The sequence below is a fragment of the Danio aesculapii genome, chromosome 5, assembly GCF_903798145.1.
Source record: "Danio aesculapii chromosome 5, fDanAes4.1, whole genome shotgun sequence".
Taxonomy (NCBI): Eukaryota; Metazoa; Chordata; class Actinopteri; order Cypriniformes; family Danionidae; genus Danio; species Danio aesculapii.
The window spans coordinates 24390443-24406170 of record NC_079439.1 but is presented as its reverse complement, the minus strand read 5'-3'; the positions used below and the strand labels follow the sequence as shown (position 1 = coordinate 24406170).

Below are 15728 nucleotides of genomic sequence, written 5' to 3'. Positions count from 1 at the left end.
TGACACGCCTAATCTATAGTATAATTTTGTTTATTTATTTGCTTGTTTATTTTACAGGGACAATCCACTTGACAGTGTTATACAAAGATTACCGATATTGCGAACAAAAGGGAATATAACATAAAGCTAATTAGCAGACATCGTCCCTGATAAGGCTTTATATATAAAAAAAAAACTAACACGAATAAAACAAACATGTACAATATATACAGAGTCAAACATAAAATGCAAGTCAATCTGCATAACGAGAAATGTAAACGTGATCAACCTGAAAGAATAATACTTCATGCTCACATTGCTGTAAAGATTGACCATTCTTTCAGCTTTACAGAAAAAAAAACTGGGAGTTCTGATTGTAACTTTAAATCATTCCATAGATGTGAATCTTTTACTGAAAAGGATGATTGACCCACAGCGGTTCTGCATCTGCAGATTCTACAGTTCACACTTACTGCCCCTCTAGTCTTCGCCCCATCACTGCTGAATTTATGTACTAACTCAGACCACTTCAGGGGCAAGACCATGTATACACTTAAACATGGTTTTTAAAAATGGAAACTTAAACCCATCAAAACTTAAATGATATTTTTTAAGAATTTGACAATGAGGCCATTTTATTGGTTTCTGATCCATTACTTTTGAAGTTTGTTTGTCAAAAGACATTACAGGCTTAACTGACTGACTTGCTTGAGCCCAGATTATTGCACAATAAGACATGCGTGATAATATTATAGCATGCACAAACATTTTCACTGCTTTAAGATATATACAAGGGTAAAATCAGACAAGCAGGAGTGAAGTTTATACATGAAATGCTTTACTTATTATTCTGCATTCAGAAAAAGATACAGTCGTCAGTTTTTTCTCCATTAAGGCAAACAGCATAGACCTATCAAGTTGAGCTATCATCTCACTTCCTGCTCCAGTGTAAGCTGTTGGGTTGTTAAATTGATCATCTCAGATCTTGCTTAAGTAGCAGAGAAACACAAACATACTCCAAAAACAAACTCACAGACCAAACACAGATAAAAGCAAGAAACAGAAATATGGTTCAACAGTCTTGATTGTTTGGGCCAATTCCACAGCAAACACACATAAGACTAAGTGTGTGTGCATGTGTTCAATCAAATCTAAAGGGCACTTCACAGATCTGTGTTTAAGCAGACAAAAACACTGCTTAACTGTAAACATGAACATAAACAAAAGAAAACTATCATAACTATAAAAAAAAAGTGACCTAGTTTTTTCCACTCAGATCTAGGTTATCACCCTGTCAAAGGACCCTGAAGAGATGAACTTGTTTAAAGCAAATGGAAAAAGAGAAAGAAATTAACCTAAAACTAAAACCTGAGAAGAAAAACAAACATCAGCTGCCATAAAAATGGCAGGCAAACTAAAGTGGCTTAATCCAACGATTCCATTAAAGCCTTGTGTTAGTAATTAGTTCTTCCAATGAAACTAAAAAGAGTTACCAAAATCAGAAATCGTACCTTCAAGTTACATTTAAAGCTAAGAAACATCCAGTATCACAGGAGAATTTCCCATTATGATCGAGGGAGGGTTTATCTAATTATTGGTTTCAGTGATTTCTTTACAACAACAACAGACAGCAGAAATCAAGAGCTTGTCCAGACGAACATGCAGAAAACTTTATATAACCTAGTATGAGGTGTGAAATGTGATGGAAACGAGTTACACATGATATTCTTAGAGGTCAAAAGAAGAGGAGAGTGAGCACATGCAGCAGAAAGGAGAACTACATATATGGCACATTAGCTTTCATTCTTCCCAGTCGCTCTTCAGAATATATCTCGAGATAAATGGCACGCGCTTGAGACTCTTATAAAGACCATGGCTCAACACACGCAGCAATAGTTCTACATCGTATGAAATTGTACACAGTGAACGTGTTTGTGAAGAGATGATGTGTGTAGGGGTGTGTGTGTTATAAGGGGACGTGACTAAACAGGTATGAAACGGACTCTCCATTGTGTGTTCGCCTAATAGCTTCAGCCAGGATCATAGAGATGTCGATCACCTGGAGGGGAAAAGAGAAAGAAATCAGACAACGTGCTCATGCTAAAAGACATCTATAATAGGGCTGGGTTTTGAATAATTTTAGATTAATTAATTTTCCTTTATCATGATACAATTTAGACTCTTAAAATCCCCCAAATTGATCTTTTAGTCTGACATGTTCAGTTGATAAATGAACAAACCTTTGCAGCCTTACATATTAATAAACTTTGCTGTCAACTATGTTGATGGAAAAAAAGGCTTCGCATTTAACTCTTAACTTCAAAAAAAAAAAACTACAAAATTCAACACTAAACATCTTATTGCTGCTTTAATGTAGCATGACACGAGCTATTTTTCAATCCGCCTATTTTTATGCGCATGTTAGAGATGCACACAAAAAAAACGGTTGATGGAAACATCATGATGCACATACATTTTGAAAATGCACATAAAAAAACCCCCCAAAAAACGTAGGAGTAGGATAAACTTTTTATTCGATAAGTAAAGATGCACATAAACTATGATGGAAACACTTTTACCGAACAAAATTCCAGTGTGCGCATTAAAAAAAGTAATGTGATTTTCTAATAAGACATCATGTGATGATAAAAATGTGTGTGAATGGACAAACCAGCAGGCTGAGCACATTGTAAAACATCTAAAATGTTGTTTTGGTCATTCTAAAACTCCTTAACCATTTCAGTATTAGTGTTATATTATTAATAACCCCCAGAATCAAGAATGAGTGCTCCACGTCTCACGCCTTCAAACGCCACCACCACGTGTTCACTGCATGTCAGCATTTGTCTTCTGAGATGCAAGTCATTTAGTAAATGAAGAAAAGATTCACGCAGCTTCATCTACCGCTGTAAATTCCATTTTTACTGCTGATATTTGGCACCAGTTAATCAGGAAGTGACAATTTTGTTGTCTTTGACTCGTTGGATGGAAAAGCTGCTTTATTTACACGTCTTTTAGGTGATATTTCTGTTTTGCGCATAAATTTAATTTGCATCTTTGGATGGAAACACAGCTAATCATCATCTTCCCCACAATAATAGTTATTTTTATATTTATTAATGTGTGGGTTATTCAAAAATCAGCCGTACAGTAAGTAGTACAATGTTTTTCAACATTTAGATGAACAGGAAAGATTTCTTGAACCAATTTCTTAATCATGTGACTCTGAAAATGCAGAAATTAGTTCAGAAAATTTAGCTTTTCCATCACAGTCAAAAAATTTCATTTTAAAAACACTTCAGGAGTTCACACTTAGTTGATGATTGGTTATAAAGTGTGTTTGGCATGTTGTCCAGGGAGAGTGCCCTGAGCTCAGAAGATCCTCGAGCTTGGGGCTCCCTCCGGTTAGCAGGGTGAGAGGGGAGTTTGAGCTCAGGTAGATCTAGAGAACTCCCCCTTATTTAGGGCTAATGACAAACCAGGAATTGCTATATAGAGATATACTGCTGGTTAAGAGCTTGACTATAGTGCTGATTTAGATTGGTCAACTCACCTATGATGCATATCTTTGGACTGTGGGAAAAAAAAAAATGGAGAACCTGGGGGAACCCCACACAAGCAGAGGGAGAACATGTAAACTCCCACAGAAACGACAACTGGCCTATTAAGGACTTTAACCAGTGACAACCTTGCTGTAAGGCAACAGTGCTAACCATTGGGCTGTCGTGCCACCCTATAAATGGAAAAGGAGAAGAAGAAAAGGATTCTTCAAGGCGAAGATAACTGAAGTAAGAAACTCTGTTTTTTTATAGTGACTTAGGAATCATCCGACTGGTGAATCATGCATTAGCTAATGCGGCACCAGCCGTGATCAATCATAATCACGTGATCCTCTCGAAATTAGTTTAAAAATAAGCTTCACTTCAAGAGTTCACACTTAGGTGATGATTGGTTATAAAGCAGAGAGCTCTGAGCTCAAAAGATCCTTGAGCCCGGGGCTCCCTCCCATTGGCAGTGCTCAGGTAGATCTCGATAACTCCCCTGCTGTTTGTAGCTAATGACCAGTTAGGGATTGCTATGAAGAAATTACTACTTACTAGGACCACGTCTATGGTGCCAATTTGGATTAGTCAATTTACTTAAGTCACATGTTTTTGGATGGTGGGAGGAAACCGGGGTACCTGGGAGAAACCCACGCGAGCACAGGAAGAACATGTAAATTCCGCACAGAAAAGTGGACTTGACTGGTAAGGCCCAATCTAGGAAAGGAGGAGTAGGGGTGGAAGGCGGGATTCTTCAAAACGATGACTGTGGTATGAAACTTTGGTTACTTATGGTGACTTAGGAATCGTCTGCTTGATGAGTCATGTATTGGCTAATGCAGAACCAACCATGATCAATCATAAGCTCGTAATCTTCTTGAAATTAGTTTATAAATAAACTTCACATAAAAACTCATAGTTAATCCAATAACTCATTCAACAAAATGAACTATATTAGAGATGAACACCAATTTCTGTGATTGTTTCTATTCAGATTTACGTTTAAATTTAACTCTGATTTTAAATGATGAAATTACGTATGTAAAAAAACCAAACACAATTATTATATGATCGATTCGATTTCCATTTTGATAACATTATTTTAAGGTTTTTTTATACACATTTTAACATGTACATTAGGGCTGCATGATACTGGAAAAATCTAAACATTGCATCATTTTGTATTCTGAAATATATATTGCAATATGAATACAACATAACTAGAAGTGTTGAATGACGGTTTGGAAAGAATTGATCATTTTAGATTAATTGGGATGATTCTGTAGATGCATAAGATATAAGAAAGAACCTACAAGCATGAATAAACAAGGTTTGATTGTTTTCCGAGGAGTCAAACTGTATTAAGGAAACAGTAGTAAAATAATCAAATGTAAAATAGTATTGCATATTCTGCAATTTCTTAGGCTTAAATGCTTTTAAATCTAGCACGAAATCACCAGCCTCAAAAACACTATTATTATTATATTATATACTTACAATCCAGGCTCAATATTGCGTTTACTCCTGATGTGACTATTGCGAATGATCACAATGCGATATCGATGCTGCAGCCCTAACGTACATTTACTAAACGCAGGTGAATATTAAAGAACGTCTTTAAGCAATCTTTAAATTTGATTGTTATCTGGAATTCATGACCCAGCCCTAAATCGTGAATTATAAATGATAAATGTCTGTGCCTGAATCTTGCTGCAGTGTTTGATTTTGTCCTCCTGTGGAATTGTGTTGGTGACCACAACAGCCTCGAAGTTGGCATTGTTGATGCGAGAAATGGCCGGGCCAGAGAAGATGCCATGAGTCAAGATGGCGTAGACTTTAATGGCTCCAGCAGACACCAGTCTGAAAGCAGAGAGAGAGAGAGAGAGAGAGCGAGAGAGAGAGAGAGAGAGAGAGAGAGAGAGAGAGAGAGAGAGAGAGAGAGAGAGAGAGAGAGAGAGAGAGAGAGAAACATGCAGTTTAAACGCCGTATGGAAGCATGACAGATTAGCAGGATAATCCTGAATGTGCATCTGTGTTGAGCATGAAAGTGACCGCATATCATGCATGTCCTCACTTGTCAGCTGCATGACACACTGTCCCACACGTGTCTGCCATGTCATCTACTAAAATGGCCACTCGGTCCTTCACGTCCCCGACCAGCACCATTCGATCCACCTCATTGGCCTTCTTCCTCTCCTTATGGATCAGAGCAAAGTCCACGTTCAGCCGGTCCGCAATGGATGTCACTCTGATAAAACAAACATGCATTTTTTTAAGTAACATTCAATAGAAAATAAATGACAAAAGATGCATTTAGACTTCTCTGCGCACTTTACAGAGAATCCACAGTGTTACAGTAAAAAAAAACAAGCGCAAACTCCAATGTGCAGAAGCTCACTCAGGCCCCGTTTACACTAATACGTTGTAGTTTTAAAATGGCATTTTAAAATGAAAACGATCCACGTCCACACTGGGGTTTCTGAAATGCGCTCCGCTCACACTACACCACTGAAAACGCACGTTATGTGACGACACACACACACTCTTGCATGTGCTGCAGCGTATGCACACGTCTGAGCTCCAGGCAGTCAGTGGGTGCTTTGAGCACAAATCCCCAGGCGAAAGCAGCGCACGTTGGACAGTTCATCAAGAATCTACCGCTGGATCTCATCTAGCTATAGTTGTTAAACGTGATATTTAATTCATCCGGTCTCTTTCTAATGACCCTTTGGTCTTTTGAATCTATTACTTGCTCACAGGTAATGCATTTAGAAACGCAAGGATAAGTTAACGTATTCATTTATATAACTATGTACACCAATTCTTCACACTTGATTGATCGCTTGCCTATATAAAATGGCCATTTATGATTATTAAAACTGATATTCAGCAAAAGACACAGGGTGCGTTTCATATTTTTCAATGAAAATGAAAGGAGGCGGTTATGTTATAGACTCCTCTTGTTACAAGCTTGCAAAGTCTGAACTTACAAGGAAAGAATGGAAGACTGAATCTTTTGCACTTGATATTGAGAAAAAGCCCCAATGAGATAGCAAATGTCTGCAGCCAGGCCTCTGTTTTCCCCCATCCACACTGACATGGAGCAGCAGCATTTTAAAACAAAAATGGCCTCTTCAGCATTTCCAAAACACTCCATTTTCGTGGCTTGAAAACTCTGGGGTAGTGTGGACGGAAGGCATAACCATAGCAAAATGTATGAGTTTTAAAACCAATACGTATTAGTGTAAACAGGGCCTCATTCTCTCAATCCAGTGTTTTAAATGGTTACAAAAGGGGCGTTGTCCATTGATCCAGAAACAAGTCACATGGTGTAATCAGCATGATTAAATTAGCCAAGCTTTATAAGGCTCCAAACTGATTTGAAAAAATGCCCACCACTATAATGTTCAGCTAAAGCTTTTGGCCAAGCATCCACTGTTAGTGGAGAATCACACGCTCACACGTAAACACACAAGAAAACCTGACATTTCCTTACCCTCCACACCTAAAAAGAGTAAAAAAAACACTCATGTCTATCGTCTTCAAGAGCCTGAGCAACTTTATGAACTACACTTCACCATATTTTACAACCTGAAAGATCGAGGTGTAATCCAACACTCATACATATACTTTTTTTTATTTACTTAAAAAACAAACAAACAGAATTTGAGAAGGATAAACATAAAAACTGTGTGAAACAACAGTGACAGAAAATGAAGAAAGGATAGGATTGAAAAAGATAAATGGGTCTCATTCAGTAAAAATTATGTGAATTATCTGATTTGTTACAGAGGAGATCTCCTCACGGAAATCTTCCAACTAATTCCCAATATGTGCGTATGGAGACTAATTTGCTCTTAACCTTGTTGAAATGTTAATGAACTTGAACTACTTTAAATTCACAACCGCATGCCTGAGTTTAGTCATTTGTGTAAAACGCATTCAAACCTTTCCCCTGAAGTTTCTATTAAAGTCGGGTGACTCTCAGCAAACATGGAAAAATTAGGTGAAGTCGGGGTCATACAGTAAATTAAAAAACAAAACTACATTATTAAAATTAAAGCATATTTTAAAAACATATAAAAAACATATAGTTTTACAGAGTGCATAAGTGAAAGCATATTTGAACAGATTCTGTTCAAATGTGAAATGACATTCGGCATAACATTTAGGTAAACATGAAACATCAACTTATTCGAACCTACACTTATGTACTAGATTACATTTTAGTAAAAACATTTTGATGACAAATTGGTATTTAGGATAGTGGCAATTTAGCATGAAGATTTAAAAATATAAATCACTGTGCGTTCACACTGAAGGCGGCGAGAGCGTCAGTTCGCTCTGGCGACAACACTGTCTGCCTTCACAGCTCCACCAGCGAGAGTGCCAAAATTCACTTTATTGATCTCGTATTTACAAAAGCCGTTGCAGCACATCAGCATTTTAGTAACATTCGTGCATTAAAAAAGTGCTTTTTTGCATGAAATTGAACGCTTTTTATCAAATTCATTTAACTATGAAAGACCAAGTTGTTGCGTGTGGTGTGGCTCCACTTATCCAATGTGTCCACACTGCATGTCTGAATATACTGAAGCAGCAATATTGTTTTGTATTGTCCTTATAGTTAGCTTGAGAGTCCCACTTTTTAATGCACATCAACTCGCTAGTAACTTTTTTAAATGTATGTCCCTTTAAGAAAGCATCTTAAATAACTAGAAATCTGGCAACCACAATAATCAAACCCTTGAGAACAACTGTGGTCGGAACCAAAGTTCACAGGACTGTTCTCTGGGCTGCTCATAAGGGGTGGACTTCAACATATAGATTGCTTGCCGCAGAACAACGTCATAGATCATTACCATAAAGATGGCTTGATTTCAACTTTTCTTGATTCCCACACCGGTGAAGACATGCCGCACCACTCCTCGTGGCTTATTGCCAATGGCTTCCAGTTACTTTGACACTCACCACTTTCGGTGTGAATGCACAGCCAATTAGTATTCTGGGGCTACACTGTGACTTTTAATTTGTCATCAAATGACAATTTATGGTCTTTATATACTTGTTTGGTACAAACACAGTTTAATGCTGTAAAAAACAGTCACATTTTAGAGAATGTCTTCTGCAAATCATAGTAAAATAAGATGCAGCCCATTTTTATGAGTCAAAAAAGTATACAAAAAACACTTTAACGTATGGTAGACATGTAAAGTTTTGATGCCATGCATATTTACAATCTATGCAGGTATATGAACATATTTACAAATTAAGTTTAATATTCAATATGTCTATTGAATATTACTTGAATATAAACCTCAATGTTTTTAATGTCATTAAGTAAACAGAAATTGTGGCTTCAATAATTCCTACATTTTCTCAATTTAAAATACATTTAGTGTAAACATTGATGAAAACTAACTGCTTATGAAAGTATTTGCATAAAGATATCGTTCACAAGATCAATGAATGAGACCCAATGTTTCTGAGAGACAGAGGAGAGAGAAAACACACCTCTTTGCTCCACCGGCATCAGGGGAAACAATGGTGCAATTCTTCCATTCATTGATGTTTTCTTTTATCCATTTGAGGACTGCTGGCTCAGCATACAAGTTATCAACCGGAATGTCAAAGAAACCCTAACACACACACAAGAACACATTAAAGTCATACCTTGAACAGGAACATAAAACAGGGCTCCCACTCTAAACCAAATGCCAAATTCCCTGCCTAAATATCTGAATTTCCCTCTCCTAAAATTAGGAGAGCTAGCTCTCTGCAACTCTCTTTAACTTTAGTTGAGCGCGGAGCGGAGTGAACGCACTCTGTCTCTCTTGCGCACTGATGCCAGCAGAGATCAGCGCCTCATAGACAGAATGGAGCAAAAAAACGAGCGGAGGTAACGATAGAGGAAAGATACATGCCGAGGAAGGGAGCAACAGCAGGGTAAATCACTACAGAATCCTACTTTTTTTCCATTTCGAAGTGAGGAACGCAATGTCCCTGGTGCCGGTGTTTACTCGTTATCCAGCTTGACAAGGATGTAGGTGAAACATTCAAACTTCGGCGCATTGGCTGGTGCTGAGCCAGAGAAAGACGTGTCATGTTATCACAATTATGCAGTGTTTTTAACCAACCAATGCTTATTTTATGTTTTAGACATTTAAAATACACATAAGTACTAGTGAAACAATACATTTAGAGTTTGTAAAACACACAAGGAAGTCTAACAATCCATTCAAATATATTTTGACGATATGTATTATTCTTATCAGATACACATAGTGAAATTAACAATAAAGTTGAATCTATTCTTCTCCCAGCTGGCCAGCCACTTGCTTGCATGCATTTTGGGAGTAACTGGTGAATTTACGTGCGGAATCCTGCGTGTTTTGCTTTTTTGAATGAGGCACACGACCGGACGCAAGTAAACATGGTGATGCCCATCTCACGTCATAGATCACGATCATTTATACATCTTTTAATCAACAAAAAAACTCACACGTTATTGTGAATTGGATAATCATTTAGCTGATGACATGATGAGCAAGTGTGTGAATATCTTGTATTAAAACAGAAAAAACATAAAAAAAGGGATACATCTGTCATACAGCACTATTATGGCTGCAGGGTGTGCCATGACAAACATGACGCGTCACCAGGGAAGAGTGAACGTTCTAAAATAATGATCGCCTAAACAAAACTCATTCCCGGGGCCAGAAAGAATATATTAAACTCAGCAGTGAAAGGGTTAAAACAGCAGTAAAGCAGCGGTGGTCAAGTTACTTTGCATTGCAAGACTAAAGACGTGTTTTTATTCACTCGCCTTTTTGGATCATTCATTTTTCAATCTGTGGTCATGTATAGCTACAATGCAAAAAAAAACAACTTTTCTTTCTTAGTCATAATGTCTTGTTTCCAGTCCAAATATCTAAAAAAATCTTAAATCAAGACAAGAAAAATGGCATGAAAAAAATTAAGTGATGCTTAAAACTTCTGTTTGAAATTCTAATTTAGTTTATTTTTCTTAACGCATTGGAAAATAATTTTGCTTGTTTTAAGCAAATGAACGATCACTTAATTCTGAGGTGGGGTTTTTTTCAGAAAACAAGACAATTTCTTGTGCTACTTCATGTGTCTAGTATGTATCTTGATTTAAGTTTGAGATATTTGGATTGAAAACAGGACAACACTAATTTTTGTTGTTTTATTATTATTATTATTATTATTATTATTATTATAACAGCTCAGGGATGTTCAAGGACAACATGTTTGTGCAATTTCTAAAGATTTCAGTTGTTTTTGAATAAAGGGTTGGAAATTAATGTTTTTTTTTTTTTTATCCGATTTATCGATTATTTGCAAAAAAAACAGACAGATTAATTGATCATTAAACTAATCGAAAGTTGCAGCCCTATTTTATTGATTGCTTGCCTTTATAATGGCCATTATTGATTATTAAAACCGATATTCAGCAAAAGAGACAGATTCATTTTCATTTTCAATGAAAATGAAAGTCAGTTGTGTTATATGCTGGGTTTTGTGGAAACCCTGATAAAACATTCAGCATCCAAGTGTCAGAACTGTAAAACCCAATAGAAACTTAAAGCCCGCCCACATTTGCCCAACTGCAGGCATGCCACAACTCTCTGCTCATGCGAGATAAGGGATTGTTTTGAACTCATGTTTGGAGGCCAAGTATTTCACTGTTTGTACCTGAATCTGAGAGGCGTGGAGGTCCATAGTGATGATGTGGTCTGCTCCGGCTACAGACAGCATGTTCGCCACCAGCTTGGCTGAGATTGGAGCCCGGCTCTACAGACAAAGCTCTTACTCATAAATATACACTCGCAATCAAGTAAAACAGATGTCCACTTCCTCGAAACACATTAATAAGAAAAGAGGAGGAATCAGCGAGCCCGGTCAGCCATGCATATTTAGTTGCCAAGCAGGAAAACCACAGTGACACCACAGAAGAAAGACTTACAGAAAGTGGCCTACATGGATCCACCAACAGTGATGCGGTTAATATGTGAGTTACTGTGTTTACATGTTAATAAGCAAGCTGTTCCCCTCACCCCCACCTTGTCCTTCTTGTCCTGCCGAGCGTAGGGGAAGCAAGGAATGACCGCGGTGACTCTGGACGCCGATGCAATCTTACAGGCATTGATCATGATCAGCAGCTCCATAAGATTGTCGTTGATTTCGCCACAGCCACTCTGGACGATGTAGACATCTTCTCCACGGACACTCTCTCCTATCTCTACGCTGCAGAAAGACAAAACACAATTACACAAGTCTGAGTCTCCATCACTCAAGATGATAAGTGCACTAGAAATCTATACCCGTCTGCCTGATTAAGAGAGTCTATCTGAGATTGAGCTGATGTTCAATGAGGATCAGACTGTTGACTACTAGAAATCAAACTGAAACGACTGAGTTGCAAGAACCTGGTTGTATTTAACACTGATAAAGAGTTAGAGGCTGATTTTGTTTCTCCTGGGGTCACAAGTCTTCCACTCATCTGGAGTTAAATGTCAATTACATAAACACAGACACCAGAGCCAGCGTGGTGTATTTATGTCAAGGTATAAAAGTGGTTGTGTAATCTTTTTTTGATGTTAACATGCACATAAGTGTATTACAGTATATAACTAACAACAATACATCAAATTTGCGTTATAACAACAATGCAGCACTTCACGCGCGCACATTTACAAGCGGCATGACTCCTCACGTGGCAGAAAAGGCCAGACAGGACGTTTAAAATTAGCATTAGCAGCCACAGTCACGTGCTTAGTACCTGTGCATTCTGGGAAACTGAGTCAGCTGCCTGTGCTACTCGTATTGCGCCAAACGACATGTTGCAAATCATAAAACTACAAACTAAAAAAAAGTACGGTTACCATGTGTTTACCATTCCGTTTACCCTAGCCAAAACATTAAGTGAACGCGTTGCAGTTCGCACTGTAAATAACTCACCAGGTTTCTTGGTTGCTGAATTTTTTGGTGACCACTTTCCCCAGCTCGAGTCCCAGTCGGTCCGCGATCTTCTGCGACAGATCCGGATGCGAGCTACCGCTAAATATTTTTATGTTTGGCATTTTGGGCTGATCCGTGGTGCCTATAGTGTCGGGGTGGCGTACAGTGTTTTATGAAAAACACTGTAAGTTAAAATAATATCTTCTAATTTAATGTTAAGCCGAGGGCCTGGTGCCGGGTATCTCCTCCGTTTCAGGTCTGTCCGCGCAGCAAATGCACTATGTGCCCTGATGACCCCGCCCACTTCGTTAGACACACCCATAAAGTGCGGCGCGGGCCGATTGCGGGGTTTTGATTGGATACAATTCTGTAGGCTGGATGACTGACAGCTAAGCAGACACATCCACGCAACACACCCGGGCCGTTAATGATGCTTCCGTTTACACTTTCAGCCCGACTCTCTCTCTCGTTTTGACTTGTTTTTAATACAGTCGGTGGTTTTGACAGTCGAAAAATTGCTCTACTGAATTTGGTTTAGCGTTAGGAGTGGTTTTAGTTGGTGTTTTCAACATTTATTGCCACCGACAGGACTTACGTTACTGACACCTCAACTGAGCAAAATGCTGTAAGCACTTCTGTTTTACCTTCCATTAAAACAGTAGACCAGGTCCGTAGCGAGCCTCGTGAAAGGGGTGCTTATTTTTTTTCTTAAAAAGTGGACCTTTCTGTAATTATTTGACCCACTTTCTGTTTAATTATGTGATTTAAATACTGCATTTAGTGAGATTTTAAGCACATTTTTGCTGCATTAGCTTGTCGGGTGGTCACGCTTTTTGATGTACCAAAACATTTTCTAAAGATTTAGAATAAAGAAATATTAAAAGGCTAATAATTTTCAGGCTACTTTATGATAAATCACTAGGAGAAAAATTGCAATCTGTTAAAGTTATAAATAAAAAACTACAAAAAAAAGCAAACAGAAAATACATCTTTAAATTAAAGGTTGTAAATGAATCGAATAATTTTTTTAAAAACAAACAGGTGCAACGTGACTAGTGTAATGCCATTCTGCTATAAATGGGATTTTTTTTTTATTGTAATAAGTTCATTACAAAATTTAAATATATTCAGCATTAATTAATATATATCAATGTTTTCTATTTTTTTTTTAAATTACCCATGGCAGAGTTTAATGTAATAGAGTTTGGTATATTTACCTTCGGCCCACCACCCTCAATCAAGACTGGTTTTTGACCCTTCATAAGAAAAAGTATGGGCACGCCTGAGCTAAACTATGTTTCCGTTTTGGCTGAACTATAGCCTGCCTTTAAGTTGAGAGAGATCTTTGAGAAAAACATATTAGTTTAACTAATAGCTCTAGTGGTAAAATTAGTATCATGTGTTCCTATTAGTGCTACTGTCACACAAATCTTCTTTTTTATTTTATGGAAAAGGAGGCTCTGAATTACCAGATTCTAAATTTAAAGTTTGCAGATTAAAACCAAAATTAAGCTACATTTTACTCAAATGCATAAGTTCAGTATTATCATTTAGAGAATTTTTACGCAAGAGAACAAGACATTTAAATTCCTTTTTAGACAGCACAAACAAATCAATCTAAGCACAAAGAGCAACAGCGAAGCAAACAGAGGCTCTGATTTAAAGGGCACCTATGATTAAAATCTACTTTTGTAAGCTGTTCGGACAGAACTGTGTATATGTATAGTGTGTCCACAGACATATTGGAGTGATAGAAACCCAACAAGTCTCTCTTTTTTTTTTAATTGCCTGACGTTATAATAGGATCTAAATCCCAGTGATTTTGAGGCCCACTGCAATTTGACATAGGAATGCGATTTCCCCGCCCACCGAATTGATTGACAAGCGCCATGTTTCTATACACGCTTGTTAAGTGGTGACGTATGAAATACTGTTTCCGGGTCCATGCAGTTACTCATTTGAATTGAGAAAATATTTGTTTATGGCCACTTTTTAGTCCTATCACACATTAAAGAGAATTGTATATAAAATCATAGTACACAACAGTCTCTGGGCTTGCTGCATCACAAATACCAAAATGTTAGCAATTTATTAAAAAAATCACTTTCTGGTCATCAGATATTGGGCACTATATAGATATATACATACATACACACACACACATATATATATATATATATATATATATATATATATATATATATATATATATATATATATATATATATATATATATTGCAATCATGATTTTCTAAAGTATTAGTTAGCTTTGTAAACATTTATTATTACCATTTGTTGAGTCTCCCGATACAGTTTGATAGTGCGCTTGGACCCAGAAGCTGCTTCGTATGACGTCACACTTTGCGGACAATAAAATATACACATGTCTACAGAACATTTGATTTGCAAATAAACTGAGTTTAAAATATTTGTTACAACCCTCTGTGGTTTCTATAAGTTTCAAACGTTTTTAAAACAGCATGTTTGTAATAAAGACAGTAAAATCACTATGTAATTCTTAACCACTATAATCACCACGGGACACTTATGTGTGTGCGTGAGACTCAGCATTTCGGAAAGGCTTGAATAAACCCCAAATACATACAATAAACTTACTTGGTATTTTTGACTAATGAGCTGATTTCAGCTTCATCCGAGTTTGTCTGTCACTGACTGCTGTTTATCTGACATAACGCATGATAAGAAGCAAACACGCACATGGGAACGGTGGGCAGAGAGAAGCAGCTCATTTGCATTTCAAGCCACAGGTTACAAAAACAGCTGCACTATTGACCTTATTCTTCAATGTGGAAGTGTGCTCGTTTTGTGATTGTTTTTGAACTTCCGATTCAGTTGCCTATGAGAGAAATGACTAGGAATAATAAACGGCAGAAAACGATCAAAATACTTGCTCTTCAAACAAGTGTGTTCATGACTATACAGACAAAGTAGAATATTATAATGAGAAAAGATCAGTTTGCAACATCAAACAGCAAAACCAGCTGTTTTAATGTCTAAAAATGAATGGAAGAGAATGAGACTGGAAGTCGAGCCAAAAAAATTTGAATGGCTGCGCCCGCTCATACGCAAGGAATAAGGTGAATAGCAATCATCAAAAACAGCTACACTGTAGTCAGACACCAAAATGGGCAGATTCTGGAGGTGATAATAAATTATCTGATGGGTATTTTGCACTGGAACTTTGCAGACTCATTCTGGAGACAC

At 37.4% G+C, this 15728-nt stretch overlaps 1 protein-coding gene across 2 annotated transcripts; it reads right to left on the bottom strand.

The window, feature by feature from the left end:
* Positions 1-795: 795 nt before the first annotated feature.
* prps1a (phosphoribosyl pyrophosphate synthetase 1A) lies at positions 796-12786 on the bottom strand. Of its 2 annotated transcripts, none has more exons than XM_056457653.1 (7): positions 12504-12786; positions 11600-11789; positions 11238-11336; positions 9036-9160; positions 5596-5769; positions 5222-5381; positions 796-2038 (listed from the first exon to the last, which is right to left on the bottom strand). In XM_056457653.1, the coding sequence occupies exons 1-7, from the start codon at positions 12623-12625 to the stop codon at positions 1946-1948; spliced, it is 963 nt and encodes a 320-aa protein (XP_056313628.1). In that variant the 5' UTR covers positions 12626-12786; the 3' UTR covers positions 796-1945. The 2 variants fall into 2 exon arrangements, with proteins under 2 accessions (XP_056313628.1, XP_056313629.1); XM_056457654.1 differs by having other exon boundaries at positions 11606-11789; positions 12504-12785.
* Positions 12787-15728: the final 2942 nt, after the last annotated feature.